Genomic DNA, 17265 nt, shown 5'->3' on the forward strand with positions numbered 1-17265 from the left:
GGCCTCTGTACCTACAGGACCATAGTGATGGCGGCCTCTGTACCTACAGGACCATAGTGATGGCGGCCTCTGTACGTACAGGACCATAGTGATGGCGCCCTCTGTACCTACAGGACCATAGTGATGGCGCCCTCTGTACCTACAGGACCATAGTGATGGCGCCCTCTGTACCTACAGGACCATAGTGATGGCGCCCTCTGTACCTACAGGACCATAGTGATGGCGCCCTCTGTACCTACAGGACCATAGTGATGGCGCCCTCTGTACCTACAGGATCATAGTGATGGCGCCCTCTGTACCTACAGGACCATAGTGATGGCACCCTCTGTACAGGACTATAGTGATGGCGCCCTCTGTACCTACAGGACCATAGTGATGGCGCCCTCTGTACCTACAGGACCATAGTGATGGCGCCCTCTACTACCTACAGGACCATAGTGATGGCGCCCCCTCTACCTACAGGACCATAGTGATGGCGCCCTCTGTACCTACAGGACCATAGTGATGGCGCCCCCTCTACCTACAGGACCATAGTGATGGCGCCCTCTGTACCTACAGGACCATAGTGATGGCGCCCTCTGTACAGGATCATAGTGATGGCGGCCTCTGTACCTACAGGACCATAGTGATGGCGCCCTCTGTACAGGACCATAGTGATGGCGCCCTCTGTACCTACAGGACCATAGTGATGGCGCCCTCTACTACCTACAGGACCATAGTGATGGCGCCCTCTGTACAGGACCATAGTGATGGCGCCCTCTGTACAGGACCATAGTGATGGCGCCCTCTGTACCTACAGGACCATAGTGATGGCAGCCTCTGTACCTACAGGACCATAGTGATGGCGGCCTCTGTACCTACAGGACCATAGTGATGGCGGCCTCTGTACCTACAGGACCATAGTGATGGCGCCCTCTGTACCTACAGGACCATAGTGATGGCGCCCTCTGTACAGGACCATAGTGATGGCGCCCTCTGTACCTACAGGACCATAGTGATGGCGCCCTCTGTACCTACAGGACCATAGTGATGGCGCCCTCTGTACCTACAGGACCATAGTGATGGCGCCCTCTACTACCTACAGGACCATAGTGATGGCGCCCTCTGTACAGGACCATAGCGATGGCGCCCTCTGTACAGGACCATAGTGATGGCGGCCTCTGTACCTACAGGACCATAGTGATGGCGCCCTCTGTACCTACAGGACCATAGTGATGGCGCCCTCTGTACCTACAGGACCATAGTGATGGCGGCCTCTGTACCTACAGGACCATAGTGATGGCGGCCTCTGTACAGGACCATAGTGATGGCGCCCTCTATACCTACAGGACCATAGTGATGGCGCCCTCTGTACCTACAGGACCATAGTGATGGCGCCCTCTACTACCTACAGGACCATAGTGATGGCGCCCTCTGTACAGGACCATAGTGATGGCGGCCTCTGTACCTACAGGACCATAGTGATGGCGGCCTCTGTACCTACAGGACCATAGTGATGGCGGCCTCTGTACCTACAGGACCATAGTGATGGCGGCCTCTGTACGTACAGGACCATAGTGATGGCGCCCTCTGTACCTACAGGACCATAGTGATGGCGCCCTCTGTACCTACAGGACCATAGTGATGGCGCCCTCTGTACCTACAGGACCATAGTGATGGCGCCCTCTGTACCTACAGGACCATAGTGATGGCGCCCTCTGTACCTACAGGATCATAGTGATGGCGCCCTCTGTACCTACAGGACCATAGTGATGGCACCCTCTGTACAGGACCATAGTGATGGCGGCCTCTGTACGTACAGGACCATAGTGATGGCGCCCTCTGTACCTACAGGACCATAGTGATGGCGCCCTCTACTACCTACAGGACCATAGTGATGGCGCCCTCTGTACAGGATCATAGTGATGGCGCCCCCTCTACCTACAGGACCATAGTGATGGCGCCCTCTGTACCTACAGGACCATAGTGATGGCGCCCCCTCTACCAACAGGACCATAGTGATGGCGCCCTCTGTACAGGATCATAGTGATGGCGGCCTCTGTACCTACAGGACCATAGTGATGGCGCCCTCTGTACCTACAGGACCATAGTGATGGCGCCCTCTGTACCTACAGGACCATAGTGATGGCGCCCTCTGTACCTACAGGACCATAGTGATGGCGCCCTCTGTACAGGACCATAGTGATGGCGCCCTCTGTACAGGACCATAGTGATGGCGCCCTCTGTACCTACAGGACCATAGTGATGGCGCCCTCTGTACCTACAGGACCATAGTGATGGCGGCCTCTGTACCTACAGGACCATAGTGATGGCGGCCTCTGTACCTACAGGACCATAGTGATGGCGCCCTCTGTACCTACAGGACCACAGTGATGGCGCCCTCTGTACCTACAGGACCATAGTGATGGCGCCCTCTGTACCTACAGGACCATAGTGATGGCGCCCTCTGTACCTACAGGACCATAGTGATGGCGCCCTCTGTACCTACAGGACCATAGTGATGGCGGCCTCTGTACCTACAGGACCATAGTGATGGCGGCCTCTGTACCTACAGGACCATAGTGATGGCGCCCTCTGTACAGGACCATAGTGATGGCGCCCTCTGTACCTACAGGATCATAGTGATGGCGCCCTCTGTACCTACAGGACCATAGTGATGGCGCCCTCTACTACCTACAGGACCATAGTGATGGCGGCCTCTGTACCTACAGGACCATAGTGATGGCGGCCTCTGTACAGGACCATAGTGATGGCGCCCTCTGTACCTACAGGACCATAGTGATGGCGCCCTCTGTACCTACAGGACCATAGTGATGGCGCCCTCTGTACCTACAGGACCATAGTGATGGCGCCCTCTGTACAGGACCATAGTGATGGCGCCCTCTGTACAGGACCATAGTGATGGCGCCCTCTGTACCTACAGGATCATAGTGATGGCGCCCTCTGTACCTACAGGACCATAGTGATGGCACCCTCTGTACAGGACCATAGTGATGGCGCCCTCTGTACCTACAGGACCATAGTGATGGCGCCCTCTGTACCTACAGGACTATAGTGATGGCGCCCTCTGTACCTACAGGACCATAGTGATGGCGGCCTCTGTACCTACAGGACCATAGTGATGGCGCCCTCTGTACCTACAGGACCATAGTGATGGCGCCCTCTGTACCTACAGGACCATAGTGATGGCGGCCTCTGTACCTACAGGACCATAGTGATGGCGGCCTCTGTACCTACAGGACCATAGTGATGGCGCCCTCTGTACAGGACCATAGTGATGGCGCCCTCTGTACCTACAGGATCATAGTGATGGCGCCCTCTGTACCTACAGGACCATAGTGATGGCGCCCTCTACTACCTACAGGACCATAGTGATGGCGGCCTCTGTACCTACAGGACCATAGTGATGGCGGCCTCTGTACAGGACCATAGTGATGGCGCCCTCTGTACCTACAGGACCATAGTGATGGCGCCCTCTGTACCTACAGGACCATAGTGATGGCGCCCTCTGTACCTACAGGACCATAGTGATGGCGCCCTCTGTACAGGACCATAGTGATGGCGCCCTCTGTACAGGACCATAGTGATGGCGCCCTCTGTACCTACAGGATCATAGTGATGGCGCCCTCTGTACCTACAGGACCATAGTGATGGCACCCTCTGTACAGGACCATAGTGATGGCGCCCTCTGTACCTACAGGACCATAGTGATGGCGCCCTCTGTACCTACAGGACTATAGTGATGGCGCCCTCTGTACCTACAGGACCATAGTGATGGCGGCCTCTGTACCTACAGGACCATAGTGATGGCGCCCTCTGTACCTACAGGACCATAGTGATGGCGCCCTCTGTACCTACAGGACCATAGTGATGGCGCCCTCTGTACAGGACCATAGTGATGGCGCCCTCTGTACAGGACCATAGTGATGGCGCCCTTTGTACCTACAGGACCATAGTGATGGCGCCCTCTGTACCTACAGGACCATAGTGATGGCGCCCTCTGTACAGGACCATAGTGATGGCGCCCTCTGTACAGGACCATAGTGATGGCGCCCTCTGTACCTACAGGATCATAGTGATGGCGCCCTCTGTACCTACAGGACCATAGTGATGGCGCCCTCTGTACCTACAGGATCATAGTGATGGCGCCCTCTGTACCTACAGGACCATAGTGATGGCGCCCTCTGTACAGGACCATAGTCATGGCGCCCTCTGTACAGGACCATAGTGATGGCGCCCTCTGTACCTACAGGATCATAGTGATGGCGCCCTCTGTACCTACAGGATCATAGTGATGGCGCCCTCTGTACCTACAGGATCATAGTGATGGCGCCCTCTGTACCTACAGGACCATAGTGATGGCGCCCTCTGTACCTACAGGACCATAGTGATGGCGCCCTCTGTACCTACAGGACCATAGTGATGGCGCCCTCTGTACAGGACCATAGTGATGGCGCCCTCTGTACAGGACCATAGTGATGGCGCCCTCTGTACCTACAGGATCATAGTGATGGCGCCCTCTGTACCTACAGGACCATAGTGATGGCACCCTCTGTACAGGACCATAGTGATGGCGCCCTCTGTACCTACAGGACCATAGTGATGGCGCCCTCTGTACCTACAGGACCATAGTGATGGCGCCCTCTGTACCTACAGGACCATAGTGATGGCGCCCTCTACTACCTACAGGACCATAGTGATGGCGCCCCCTCTACCTACAGGACCATAGTGATGGCGCCCTCTGTACCTACAGGACCATAGTGATGGCGCCCCCTCTACCTACAGGACCATAGTGATGGCGCCCTCTGTACCTACAGGACCATAGTGATGGCGCCCTCTGTACAGGATCATAGTGATGGCGGCCTCTGTACCTACAGGACCATAGTGATGGCGCCCTCTGTACCTACAGGACCATAGTGATGGCGCCCTCTGTACAGGACCATAGTGATGGCGGCCTCTGTACCTACAGGACCATAGTGATGGCGCCCCCTCTACCTACAGGACCATAGTGATGGCGCCCTCTGTACCTACAGGACCATAGTGATGGCGGCCTCTGTACCTACAGGACTATAGTGATGGCGCCCTCTGTACCTACAGGACCATAGTGATGGCGCCCTCTGTACCTACAGGACCATAGTGATGGCGCCCTCTGTACCTACAGGACCATAGTGATGGCGCCCTCTGTACCTACAGGACCATAGTGATGGCGCCCTCTGTACCTACAGGACCATAGTGATGGCGCCCTCTGTACCTACAGGACCATAGTGATGGCGCCCTCTGTACCTACAGGACCATAGTGATGGCGCCCTCTGTACCTACAGGACCATAGTGATGGCGCCCTCTGTACCTACAGGACCATAGTGATGGCGCCCTCTGTACCTACAGGACCATAGTGATGGCGGCCTCTGTACCTACAGGATCATAGTGATGGCGCCCTCTGTACCTACAGGACCATAGTGATGGCGCCCTCTGTACCTACAGGACCATAGTGATGGCGCCCTCTGTACAGGACCATAGTGATGGCGCCCTCTGTACAGGACCATAGTGATGGCGCCCTCTGTACCTACAGGACTATAGTGATGGCGGCCTCTGTACCTACAGGACCATAGTGATGGCGGCCTCTGTACCTACAGGATCATAGTGATGGCGCCCTCTGTACCTACAGGATCATAGTGATGGCGCCCTCTGTACAGGACCATAGTGATGGTGCCCTCTGTACCTACAGGACCATAGTGATGGCGCCCTCTGTACAGGACCATAGTGATGGCGCCCTCTGTATAGGACCATAGTGATGGCGCCCTCTGTACCTACAGGATCATAGTGATGGCGCCCTCTGTACCTACAGGACCATAGTGATGGCGCCCTCTGTACCTACAGGATCATAGTGATGGCGCCCTCTGTACCTACAGGACCATAGTGATGGCGCCCTCTGTACAGGACCATAGTGATGGCGCCCTCTGTACAGGACCATAGTGATGGCGCCCTCTGTACCTACAGGACCACAGTGATGGCGCCCTCTGTACCTACAGGATCATAGTGATGGCGCCCTCTGTACCTACAGGACCATAGTGATGGCGCCCTCTGTACCTACAGGACCATAGTGATGGCGCCCTCTGTACCTACAGGACCATAGTGATGGCGCCCTCTGTACCTACAGGACCATAGTGATGGCGCCCTCTGTACCTACAGGACCATAGTGATGGCGCCCTCTGTACAGGACCATAGTGATGGCGCCCTCTGTACAGGACCATAGTGATGGCGCCCTCTGTACCTACAGGACCATAGTGATGGCGGCCTCTGTACCTACAGGACCATAGTGATGGCGGCCTCTGTACCTACAGGACCATAGTGATGGCGCCCTCTGTACCTACAGGACCACAGTGATGGCGCCCTCTGTACCTACAGGACCATAGTGATGGCGCCCTCTGTACCTACAGGACCATAGTGATGGCGCCCTCTGTACCTACAGGACCATAGTGATGGCGCCCTCTGTACCTACAGGACCATAGTGATGGCGGCCTCTGTACCTACAGGACCATAGTGATGGCGGCCTCTGTACCTACAGGACCATAGTGATGGCGCCCTCTGTACAGGACCATAGTGATGGCGCCCTCTGTACCTACAGGATCATAGTGATGGCGCCCTCTGTACCTACAGGACCATAGTGATGGCGCCCTCTACTACCTACAGGACCATAGTGATGGCGGCCTCTGTACCTACAGGACCATAGTGATGGCGGCCTCTGTACAGGACCATAGTGATGGCGCCCTCTGTACCTACAGGACCATAGTGATGGCGCCCTCTGTACCTACAGGACCATAGTGATGGCGCCCTCTGTACCTACAGGACCATAGTGATGGCGCCCTCTGTACAGGACCATAGTGATGGCGCCCTCTGTACAGGACCATAGTGATGGCGCCCTCTGTACCTACAGGATCATAGTGATGGCGCCCTCTGTACCTACAGGACCATAGTGATGGCACCCTCTGTACAGGACCATAGTGATGGCGCCCTCTGTACCTACAGGACCATAGTGATGGCGCCCTCTGTACCTACAGGACTATAGTGATGGCGCCCTCTGTACCTACAGGACCATAGTGATGGCGGCCTCTGTACCTACAGGACCATAGTGATGGCGCCCTCTGTACCTACAGGACCATAGTGATGGCGCCCTCTGTACCTACAGGACCATAGTGATGGCGCCCTCTGTACAGGACCATAGTGATGGCGCCCTTTGTACCTACAGGACCATAGTGATGGCGCCCTCTGTACCTACAGGACCATAGTGATGGCGCCCTCTGTACAGGACCATAGTGATGGCGCCCTCTGTACAGGACCATAGTGATGGCGCCCTCTGTACCTACAGGATCATAGTGATGGCGCCCTCTGTACCTACAGGACCATAGTGATGGCGCCCTCTGTACCTACAGGATCATAGTGATGGCGCCCTCTGTACCTACAGGACCATAGTGATGGCGCCCTCTGTACAGGACCATAGTCATGGCGCCCTCTGTACAGGACCATAGTGATGGCGCCCTCTGTACCTACAGGACCATAGTGATGGCGCCCTCTGTACAGGACCATAGTGATGGCGCCCTCTGTACCTACAGGACCATAGTGATGGCGCCCTCTACTACCTACAGGACCATAGTGATGGCGCCCTCTGTACAGGACCATAGTGATGGCGCCCTCTGTACCTACAGGACCATAGTGATGGCGGCCTCTGTACCTACAGGACCATAGTGATGGCGGCCTCTGTACCTACAGGACCATAGTGATGGCGGCCTCTGTACCTACAGGACCATAGTGATGGCGCCCTCTGTACCTACAGGACCATAGTGATGGCGCCCTCTGTACAGGACCATAGTGATGGCGCCCTCTGTACCTACAGGACCATAGTGATGGCGCCCTCTGTACCTACAGGACCATAGTGATGGCGCCCTCTGTACCTACAGGACCATAGTGATGGCGCCCTCTACTACCTACAGGACCATAGTGATGGCGCCCTCTGTACAGGACCATAGTGATGGCGCCCTCTGTACAGGACCATAGTGATGGCGGCCTCTGTACCTACAGGACCATAGTGATGGCGGCCTCTGTACCTACAGGACCATAGTGATGGCGGCCTCTGTACCTACAGGACCATAGTGATGGCGGCCTCTGTACCTACAGGACCATAGTGATGGCGGCCTCTGTACAGGACCATAGTGATGGCGCCCTCTATACCTACAGGACCATAGTGATGGCGCCCTCTGTACCTACAGGACCATAGTGATGGCGCCCTCTGTACCTACAGGATCATAGTGATGGCGCCCTCTGTACCTACAGGACCATAGTGATGGCACCCTCTGTACAGGACCATAGTGATGGCGGCCTCTGTACGTACAGGACCATAGTGATGGCGCCCTCTGTACCTACAGGACCATAGTGATGGCGCCCTCTACTACCTACAGGACCATAGTGATGGCGCCCTCTACTACCTACAGGACCATAGTGATGGCGCCCCCTCTACCTACAGGACTATAGTGATGGCGCCCCCTCTACCTACAGGACCATAGTGATGGCGGCCTCTGTACCTACAGGACCATAGTGATGGCGGCCTCTGTACGTACAGGACCATAGTGATGGCGCCCTCTGTACCTACAGGACCATCGTGATGGCGCCCTCTGTACCTACAGGACCATAGTGATGGCACCCTCTGTACAGGACCATAGTGATGGCGCCCTCTGTACCTACAGGACCATAGTGATGGCGCCCTCTGTACCTACAGGACCATAGTGATGGCGCCCTCTACTACCTACAGGACCATAGTGATGGCGCCCCCTCTACCTACAGGACCATAGTGATGGCGCCCTCTGTACCTACAGGACCATAGTGATGGCGCCCCCTCTACCTACAGGACCATAGTGATGGCGCCCTCTGTACCTACAGGACCATAGTGATGGCGCCCTCTGTACCTACAGGACCATAGTGATGGCGCCCTCTGTACCTACAGGACCATAGTGATGGCGCCCTCTGTACCTACAGGACCATAGTGATGGCGCCCTCTGTACCTACAGGACCATAGTGATGGCGCCCTCTGTACCTACAGGACCATAGTGATGGCGCCCTCTGTACCTACAGGACCATAGTGATGGCGCCCTCTGTACCTACAGGACCATAGTGATGGCGCCCTCTGTACCTACAGGACCATAGTGATGGCGGCCTCTGTACCTACAGGATCATAGTGATGGCGCCCTCTGTACCTACAGGACCATAGTGATGGCGCCCTCTGTACCTACAGGACCATAGTGATGGCGCCCTCTGTACAGGACCATAGTGATGGCGCCCTCTGTACAGGACCATAGTGATGGCGCCCTCTGTACCTACAGGACCATAGTGATGGCGGCCTCTGTACCTACAGGACCATAGTGATGGCGGCCTCTGTACCTACAGGATCATAGTGATGGCGCCCTCTGTACCTACAGGATCATAGTGATGGCGCCCTCTGTACAGGACCATAGTGATGGTGCCCTCTGTACCTACAGGACCATAGTGATGGCGCCCTCTGTACAGGACCATAGTGATGGCGCCCTCTGTATAGGACCATAGTGATGGCGCCCTCTGTACCTACAGGATCATAGTGATGGCGCCCTCTGTACCTACAGGACCATAGTGATGGCGCCCTCTGTACCTACAGGATCATAGTGATGGCGCCCTCTGTACCTACAGGACCATAGTGATGGCGCCCTCTGTACAGGACCATAGTGATGGCGCCCTCTGTACAGGACCATAGTGATGGCGCCCTCTGTACCTACAGGACCACAGTGATGGCGCCCTCTGTACCTACAGGATCATAGTGATGGCGCCCTCTGTACCTACAGGACCATAGTGATGGCGCCCTCTGTACCTACAGGACCATAGTGATGGCGCCCTCTGTACCTACAGGACCATAGTGATGGCGCCCTCTGTACCTACAGGACCATAGTGATGGCGCCCTCTGTACCTACAGGACCATAGTGATGGCGCCCTCTGTACAGGACCATAGTGATGGCGCCCTCTGTACAGGACCATAGTGATGGCGCCCTCTGTACCTACAGGACCATAGTGATGGCGGCCTCTGTACCTACAGGACCATAGTGATGGCGGCCTCTGTACCTACAGGACCATAGTGATGGCGCCCTCTGTACCTACAGGACCACAGTGATGGCGCCCTCTGTACCTACAGGACCATAGTGATGGCGCCCTCTGTACCTACAGGACCATAGTGATGGCGCCCTCTGTACCTACAGGACCATAGTGATGGCGCCCTCTGTACCTACAGGACCATAGTGATGGCGGCCTCTGTACCTACAGGACCATAGTGATGGCGGCCTCTGTACCTACAGGACCATAGTGATGGCGCCCTCTGTACAGGACCATAGTGATGGCGCCCTCTGTACCTACAGGATCATAGTGATGGCGCCCTCTGTACCTACAGGACCATAGTGATGGCGCCCTCTACTACCTACAGGACCATAGTGATGGCGGCCTCTGTACCTACAGGACCATAGTGATGGCGGCCTCTGTACAGGACCATAGTGATGGCGCCCTCTGTACCTACAGGACCATAGTGATGGCGCCCTCTGTACCTACAGGACCATAGTGATGGCGCCCTCTGTACCTACAGGACCATAGTGATGGCGCCCTCTGTACAGGACCATAGTGATGGCGCCCTCTGTACAGGACCATAGTGATGGCGCCCTCTGTACCTACAGGATCATAGTGATGGCGCCCTCTGTACCTACAGGACCATAGTGATGGCACCCTCTGTACAGGACCATAGTGATGGCGCCCTCTGTACCTACAGGACCATAGTGATGGCGCCCTCTGTACCTACAGGACTATAGTGATGGCGCCCTCTGTACCTACAGGACCATAGTGATGGCGGCCTCTGTACCTACAGGACCATAGTGATGGCGCCCTCTGTACCTACAGGACCATAGTGATGGCGCCCTCTGTACCTACAGGACCATAGTGATGGCGCCCTCTGTACAGGACCATAGTGATGGCGCCCTTTGTACCTACAGGACCATAGTGATGGCGCCCTCTGTACCTACAGGACCATAGTGATGGCGCCCTCTGTACAGGACCATAGTGATGGCGCCCTCTGTACAGGACCATAGTGATGGCGCCCTCTGTACCTACAGGATCATAGTGATGGCGCCCTCTGTACCTACAGGACCATAGTGATGGCGCCCTCTGTACCTACAGGATCATAGTGATGGCGCCCTCTGTACCTACAGGACCATAGTGATGGCGCCCTCTGTACAGGACCATAGTCATGGCGCCCTCTGTACAGGACCATAGTGATGGCGCCCTCTGTACCTACAGGACCATAGTGATGGCGCCCTCTGTACAGGACCATAGTGATGGCGCCCTCTGTACCTACAGGACCATAGTGATGGCGCCCTCTACTACCTACAGGACCATAGTGATGGCGCCCTCTGTACAGGACCATAGTGATGGCGCCCTCTGTACCTACAGGACCATAGTGATGGCGGCCTCTGTACCTACAGGACCATAGTGATGGCGGCCTCTGTACCTACAGGACCATAGTGATGGCGGCCTCTGTACCTACAGGACCATAGTGATGGCGCCCTCTGTACCTACAGGACCATAGTGATGGCGCCCTCTGTACAGGACCATAGTGATGGCGCCCTCTGTACCTACAGGACCATAGTGATGGCGCCCTCTGTACCTACAGGACCATAGTGATGGCGCCCTCTGTACCTACAGGACCATAGTGATGGCGCCCTCTACTACCTACAGGACCATAGTGATGGCGCCCTCTGTACAGGACCATAGTGATGGCGCCCTCTGTACAGGACCATAGTGATGGCGGCCTCTGTACCTACAGGACCATAGTGATGGCGGCCTCTGTACCTACAGGACCATAGTGATGGCGGCCTCTGTACCTACAGGACCATAGTGATGGCGGCCTCTGTACCTACAGGACCATAGTGATGGCGGCCTCTGTACAGGACCATAGTGATGGCGCCCTCTATACCTACAGGACCATAGTGATGGCGCCCTCTGTACCTACAGGACCATAGTGATGGCGCCCTCTGTACCTACAGGATCATAGTGATGGCGCCCTCTGTACCTACAGGACCATAGTGATGGCACCCTCTGTACAGGACCATAGTGATGGCGGCCTCTGTACGTACAGGACCATAGTGATGGCGCCTTCTGTACCTACAGGACCATAGTGATGGCGCCCTCTACTACCTACAGGACCATAGTGATGGCGCCCTCTACTACCTACAGGACCATAGTGATGGCGCCCCCTCTACCTACAGGACTATAGTGATGGCGCCCCCTCTACCTACAGGACCATAGTGATGGCGGCCTCTGTACCTACAGGACCATAGTGATGGCGGCCTCTGTACGTACAGGACCATAGTGATGGCGCCCTCTGTACCTACAGGACCATCGTGATGGCGCCCTCTGTACCTACAGGACCATAGTGATGGCACCCTCTGTACAGGACCATAGTGATGGCGCCCTCTGTACCTACAGGACCATAGTGATGGCGCCCTCTGTACCTACAGGACCATAGTGATGGCGCCCTCTACTACCTACAGGACCATAGTGATGGCGCCCCCTCTACCTACAGGACCATAGTGATGGCGCCCTCTGTACCTACAGGACCATAGTGATGGCGCCCCCTCTACCTACAGGACCATAGTGATGGCGCCCTCTGTACCTACAGGACCATAGTGATGGCGCCCTCTGTACAGGATCATAGTGATGGCGGCCTCTGTACCTACAGGACCATAGTGATGGCGCCCTCTGTACCTACAGGACCATAGTGATGGCGCCCTCTGTACAGGACCATAGTGATGGCGCCCTCTGTACCTACAGGACCATAGTGATGGCGCCCTCTACTACCTACAGGACCATAGTGATGGCGCCCTCTGTACAGGACCATAGTGATGGCGCCCTCTGTACCTACAGGACCATAGTGATGGCGGCCTCTGTACCTACAGGACCATAGTGATGGCGCCCCCTCTACCTACAGGACTATAGTGATGGCGGCCTCTGTACCTACAGGACCATAGTGATGGCGCCCTCTGTACCTACAGGACCATAGTGATGGCGGCCTCTGTACCTACAGGACCATAGTGATGGCGCCCTCTGTACCTACAGGACCATAGTGATGGCGCCCTCTGTACAGGACCATAGTGATGGCGCCCTCTGTACCTACAGGACCATAGTGATGGCGCCCTCTGTACCTACAGGACCATAGTGATGGCGCCCTCTGTACCTACAGGACCATAGTGATGGCGCCCTCTACTACCTACAGGACCATAGTGATGGCGCCCTCTGTACAGGACCATAGTGATGGCGCCCTCTGTACAGGACCATAGTGATGGCGGCCTCTGTACCTACAGGACCATAGTGATGGCGCCCTCTGTACCTACAGGACCATAGTGATGGCGGCCTCTGTACCTACAGGACCATAGTGATGGCGGCCTCTGTACAGGACCATAGTGATGGCGCCCTCTATACCTACAGGACCATAGTGATGGCGCCCTCTGTACCTACAGGATCATAGTGATGGCGCCCTCTGTACCTACAGGACCATAGTGATGGCACCCTCTGTACAGGACCATAGTGATGGCGGCCTCTGTACGTACAGGACCATAGTGTTGGCGCCCTCTGTACCTACAGGACCATAGTGATGGCGCCCTCTACTACCTACAGGACCATAGTGATGGCGCCCCCTCTACCTACAGGACCATAGTGATGGCGCCCCCTCTACCTACAGGACCATAGTGATGGCGCCCTCTGTACCTACAGGATCATAGTGATGGCGGCCTCTGTACCTACAGGACCATAGTGATGGCGCCCTCTGTACCTACAGGACCATAGTGATGGCGCCCTCTGTACAGGACCATATTGATGGCGCCCTCTGTACCTACAGGACCATAGTGATGGCGCCCTCTGTACCTACAGGACCATAGTGATGGCGCCCTCTGTACCTACAGGACCATAGTGATGGCGCCCTCTGTACAGGACCATAGTGATGGCGCCCTCTGTACAGGACCATAGTGATGGCGCCCTCTGTACCTACAGGACCATAGTGATGGCGCCCTCTGTACCTACAGGACCATAGTGATGGCGCCCTCTGTACCTACAGGACCATAGTGATGGCGCCCTCTGTACCTACAGGACCATATTGATGGCGCCCTCTGTACCTACAGGACCATAGTGATGGCGCCCTCTGTACCTACAGGACCACAGTGATGGCGCCCTCTGTACCTACAGGACCATAGTGATGGCGCCCTCTGTACCTACAGGACCACAGTGATGGCGCCCTCTGTACCTACAGGACCATAGTGATGGCGCCCTCTGTACCTACAGGACCATAGTGATGGCGCCCTCTGTACCTACAGGACCATAGTGATGGCGCCCTCTGTACCTACAGGACCATAGTGATGGCGCCCTCTGTACCTACAGGACCATAGTGATGGCGGCCTCTGTACCTACAGGACCATAGTGATGGCGGCCTCTGTACCTACAGGACCATAGTGATGGCGCCCTCTGTACAGGACCATAGTGATGGCGCCCTCTGTACCTACAGGATCATAGTGATGGCGCCCTCTGTACCTACAGGACCATAGTGATGGCGCCCTCTACTACCTACAGGACCATAGTGATGGCGGCCTCTGTACCTACAGGACCATAGTGATGGCGGCCTCTGTACCTACAGGACCATAGTGATGGCGCCCTCTGTACCTACAGGACCATAGTGATGGCGCCCTCTGTACCTACAGGACCATAGTGATGGCGGCCTCTGTACCTACAGGATCATAGTGATGGCGCCCTCTGTACCTACAGGACCATAGTGATGGCACCCTCTGTACAGGACCATAGTGATGGCGGCCTCTGTACGTACATGACCATAGTGTTGGCGCCCTCTGTACCTACAGGACCATAGTGATGGCGCCCTCTACTACCTACAGGACCATAGTGATGGCGCCCCCTCTACCTACAGGACTATAGTGATGGCGCCCCCTCTACCTACAGGACCATAGTGATGGCGCCCTCTGTACCTACAGGACCATAGTGATGGCGCCCCCTCTACCTACAGGACCATAGTGATGGCGCCCTCTGTACCTACAGGATCATAGTGATGGCGCCCTCTGTACCTACAGGACCATAGTGATGGCGCCCTCTGTACCTACAGGACCATAGTGATGGCGCCCTCTGTACAGGACCATATTGATGGCGCCCTCTGTACCTACAGGACCATAGTGATGGCGCCCTCTGTACCTACAGGACCATAGTGATGGCGCCCTCTGTACCTACAGGACCATAGTGATGGCGCCCTCTGTACAGGACCATAGTGATGGCGCCCTCTGTACAGGACCATAGTGATGGCGCCCTCTGTACCTACAGGACCATAGTGATGGCGCCCTCTGTACCTACAGGACCATAGTGATGGCGCCCTCTGTACCTACAGGACCATAGTGATGGCGCCCTCTGTACCTACAGGACCATATTGATGGCGCCCTCTGTACCTACAGGACCATAGTGATGGCGCCCTCTGTACCTACAGGACCACAGTGATGGCGCCCTCTGTACCTACAGGACCATAGTGATGGCGCCCTCTGTACCTACAGGACCACAGTGATGGCGCCCTCTGTACCTACAGGACCATAGTGATGGCGCCCTCTGTACCTACAGGACCATAGTGATGGCGCCCTCTGTACCTACAGGACCATAGTGATGGCGCCCTCTGTACCTACAGGACCATAGTGATGGCGCCCTCTGTACCTACAGGACCATAGTGATGGCGGCCTCTGTACCTACAGGACCATAGTGATGGCGCCCTCTGTACAGGACCATAGTGATGGCGCCCTCTGTACCTACAGGATCATAGTGATGGCGCCCTCTGTACCTACAGGACCATAGTGATGGCGCCCTCTACTACCTACAGGACCATAGTGATGGCGGCCTCTGTACCTACAGGACCATAGTGATGGCGGCCTCTGTACCTACAGGACCATAGTGATGGCGCCCTCTGTACAGGACCATAGTGATGGCGCCCTCTGTACCTACAGGATCATAGTGATGGCGCCCCCTCTACCTACAGGACTATAGTGATGGCGCCCTCTGTACCTACAGGATCATAGTGATGGCGCCCTCTGTACCTACAGGACCATAGTGATGGCGCCCTCTACTACCTACAGGACCATAGTGATGGCGCCCTCTGTACCTACAGGACCATAGTGATGGCGCCCTCTGTACCTACAGGACCATAGTGATGGCGCCCTCTGTACCTACAGGACCATAGTGATGGCGCCCTCTGTACCTACCTTGATGCCGGTCAGCTCCCTCCACACCCATAGCACTAGAGGGGACAGTGAGGACACGATGAGGACACTGGTGAACCTCCTCTTGATAACTGCAGGATGATCCCTGTGGATAGAAAGCCGAGCAGTCAGTCACACAGCAGGTGCACAGGTATGTCTGCAGCCCCAGCACCTGCCGCCCCCTCCTCCATTACCTGGACAGCTCACTCTTCCACACATACAGGCTGCCCACATAGGAACAAGCCAAGGTCAGGCAGCACAGTATGGAGAGCACACAGTGCCCAGAGGCTGCTGCTGCTGCCGCCACTACCGGAGCCTCAGACATGGCAGAGGAGAGACGATAGTGGATGGAAGGACCTTTGGTGATGTCGCGATCATGTGATCAGTCACGTGCTGTAGAGGGGGAGGAGCCAAGGTGTGAGATTATAGGAAATGTTATATTGTGTGAGCGGCAAATGGAAGGAAGTGTGAGGGGAATGGAGATGTCATGGAAGAGCTGTGTGTATACTGTATGTGAATGGAGGTGTCATGGAAGAGCTGTGTGTATATAAATATGTAATAGAACTGCAGTCTAGCAGATGTGTGTGTGTATATCTGTGACTGGAGGTGTAATAGAAGAGCTGTGTATATATGTGTAATAAAACTGCAGTGCAGCACATCTGTGTATCTGTGAATGGATGTAGCAGAGCTGTGTGTTTGTATATATGTGTATGAATAGATGTGTAATAAACCTGTAGTGTAGCAGAGCTGTGTGTATGTGACTGGAGGTGTAATCTCTGCAGTGTAATACCATGACTAGAGTTAAACTGCACCGTGTTGTTTCAGTATCTATTGCTGCGTGAAAATGTAATTCATTTTTAGACTGTGTAATCTAACTTTATGTCTTTTATTAGTTGGCTTAGTTTTTTGGGTTTTTTTTACA

At 55.5% G+C, this 17265-nt stretch overlaps 1 protein-coding gene across 2 annotated transcripts in view; it reads right to left on the reverse strand.

Annotated features, from left to right (window-relative positions):
• The window catches only part of RCE1 (Ras converting CAAX endopeptidase 1), a 114178-nt gene extending 97497 nt beyond the window's left edge, over positions 1–16681 (reverse strand). For both annotated transcript variants that reach the window (XM_075281600.1, XM_075281599.1), the window contains exons 1-2: positions 16538–16681; positions 16347–16449 (exon numbers count right to left, since the gene is read on the reverse strand). In XM_075281600.1, coding sequence (XP_075137701.1) covers positions 16347–16449; positions 16538–16668 — 234 coding nt within the window. In that variant the 5' untranslated portion in view covers positions 16669–16681. The remainder of the gene's footprint in view (positions 1–16346; positions 16450–16537) is intronic.
• Positions 16682–17265: the final 584 nt, after the last annotated feature.

Source organism: Leptodactylus fuscus, chromosome 7, assembly GCF_031893055.1.
Source record: "Leptodactylus fuscus isolate aLepFus1 chromosome 7, aLepFus1.hap2, whole genome shotgun sequence".
Taxonomy (NCBI): Eukaryota; Metazoa; Chordata; class Amphibia; order Anura; family Leptodactylidae; genus Leptodactylus; species Leptodactylus fuscus.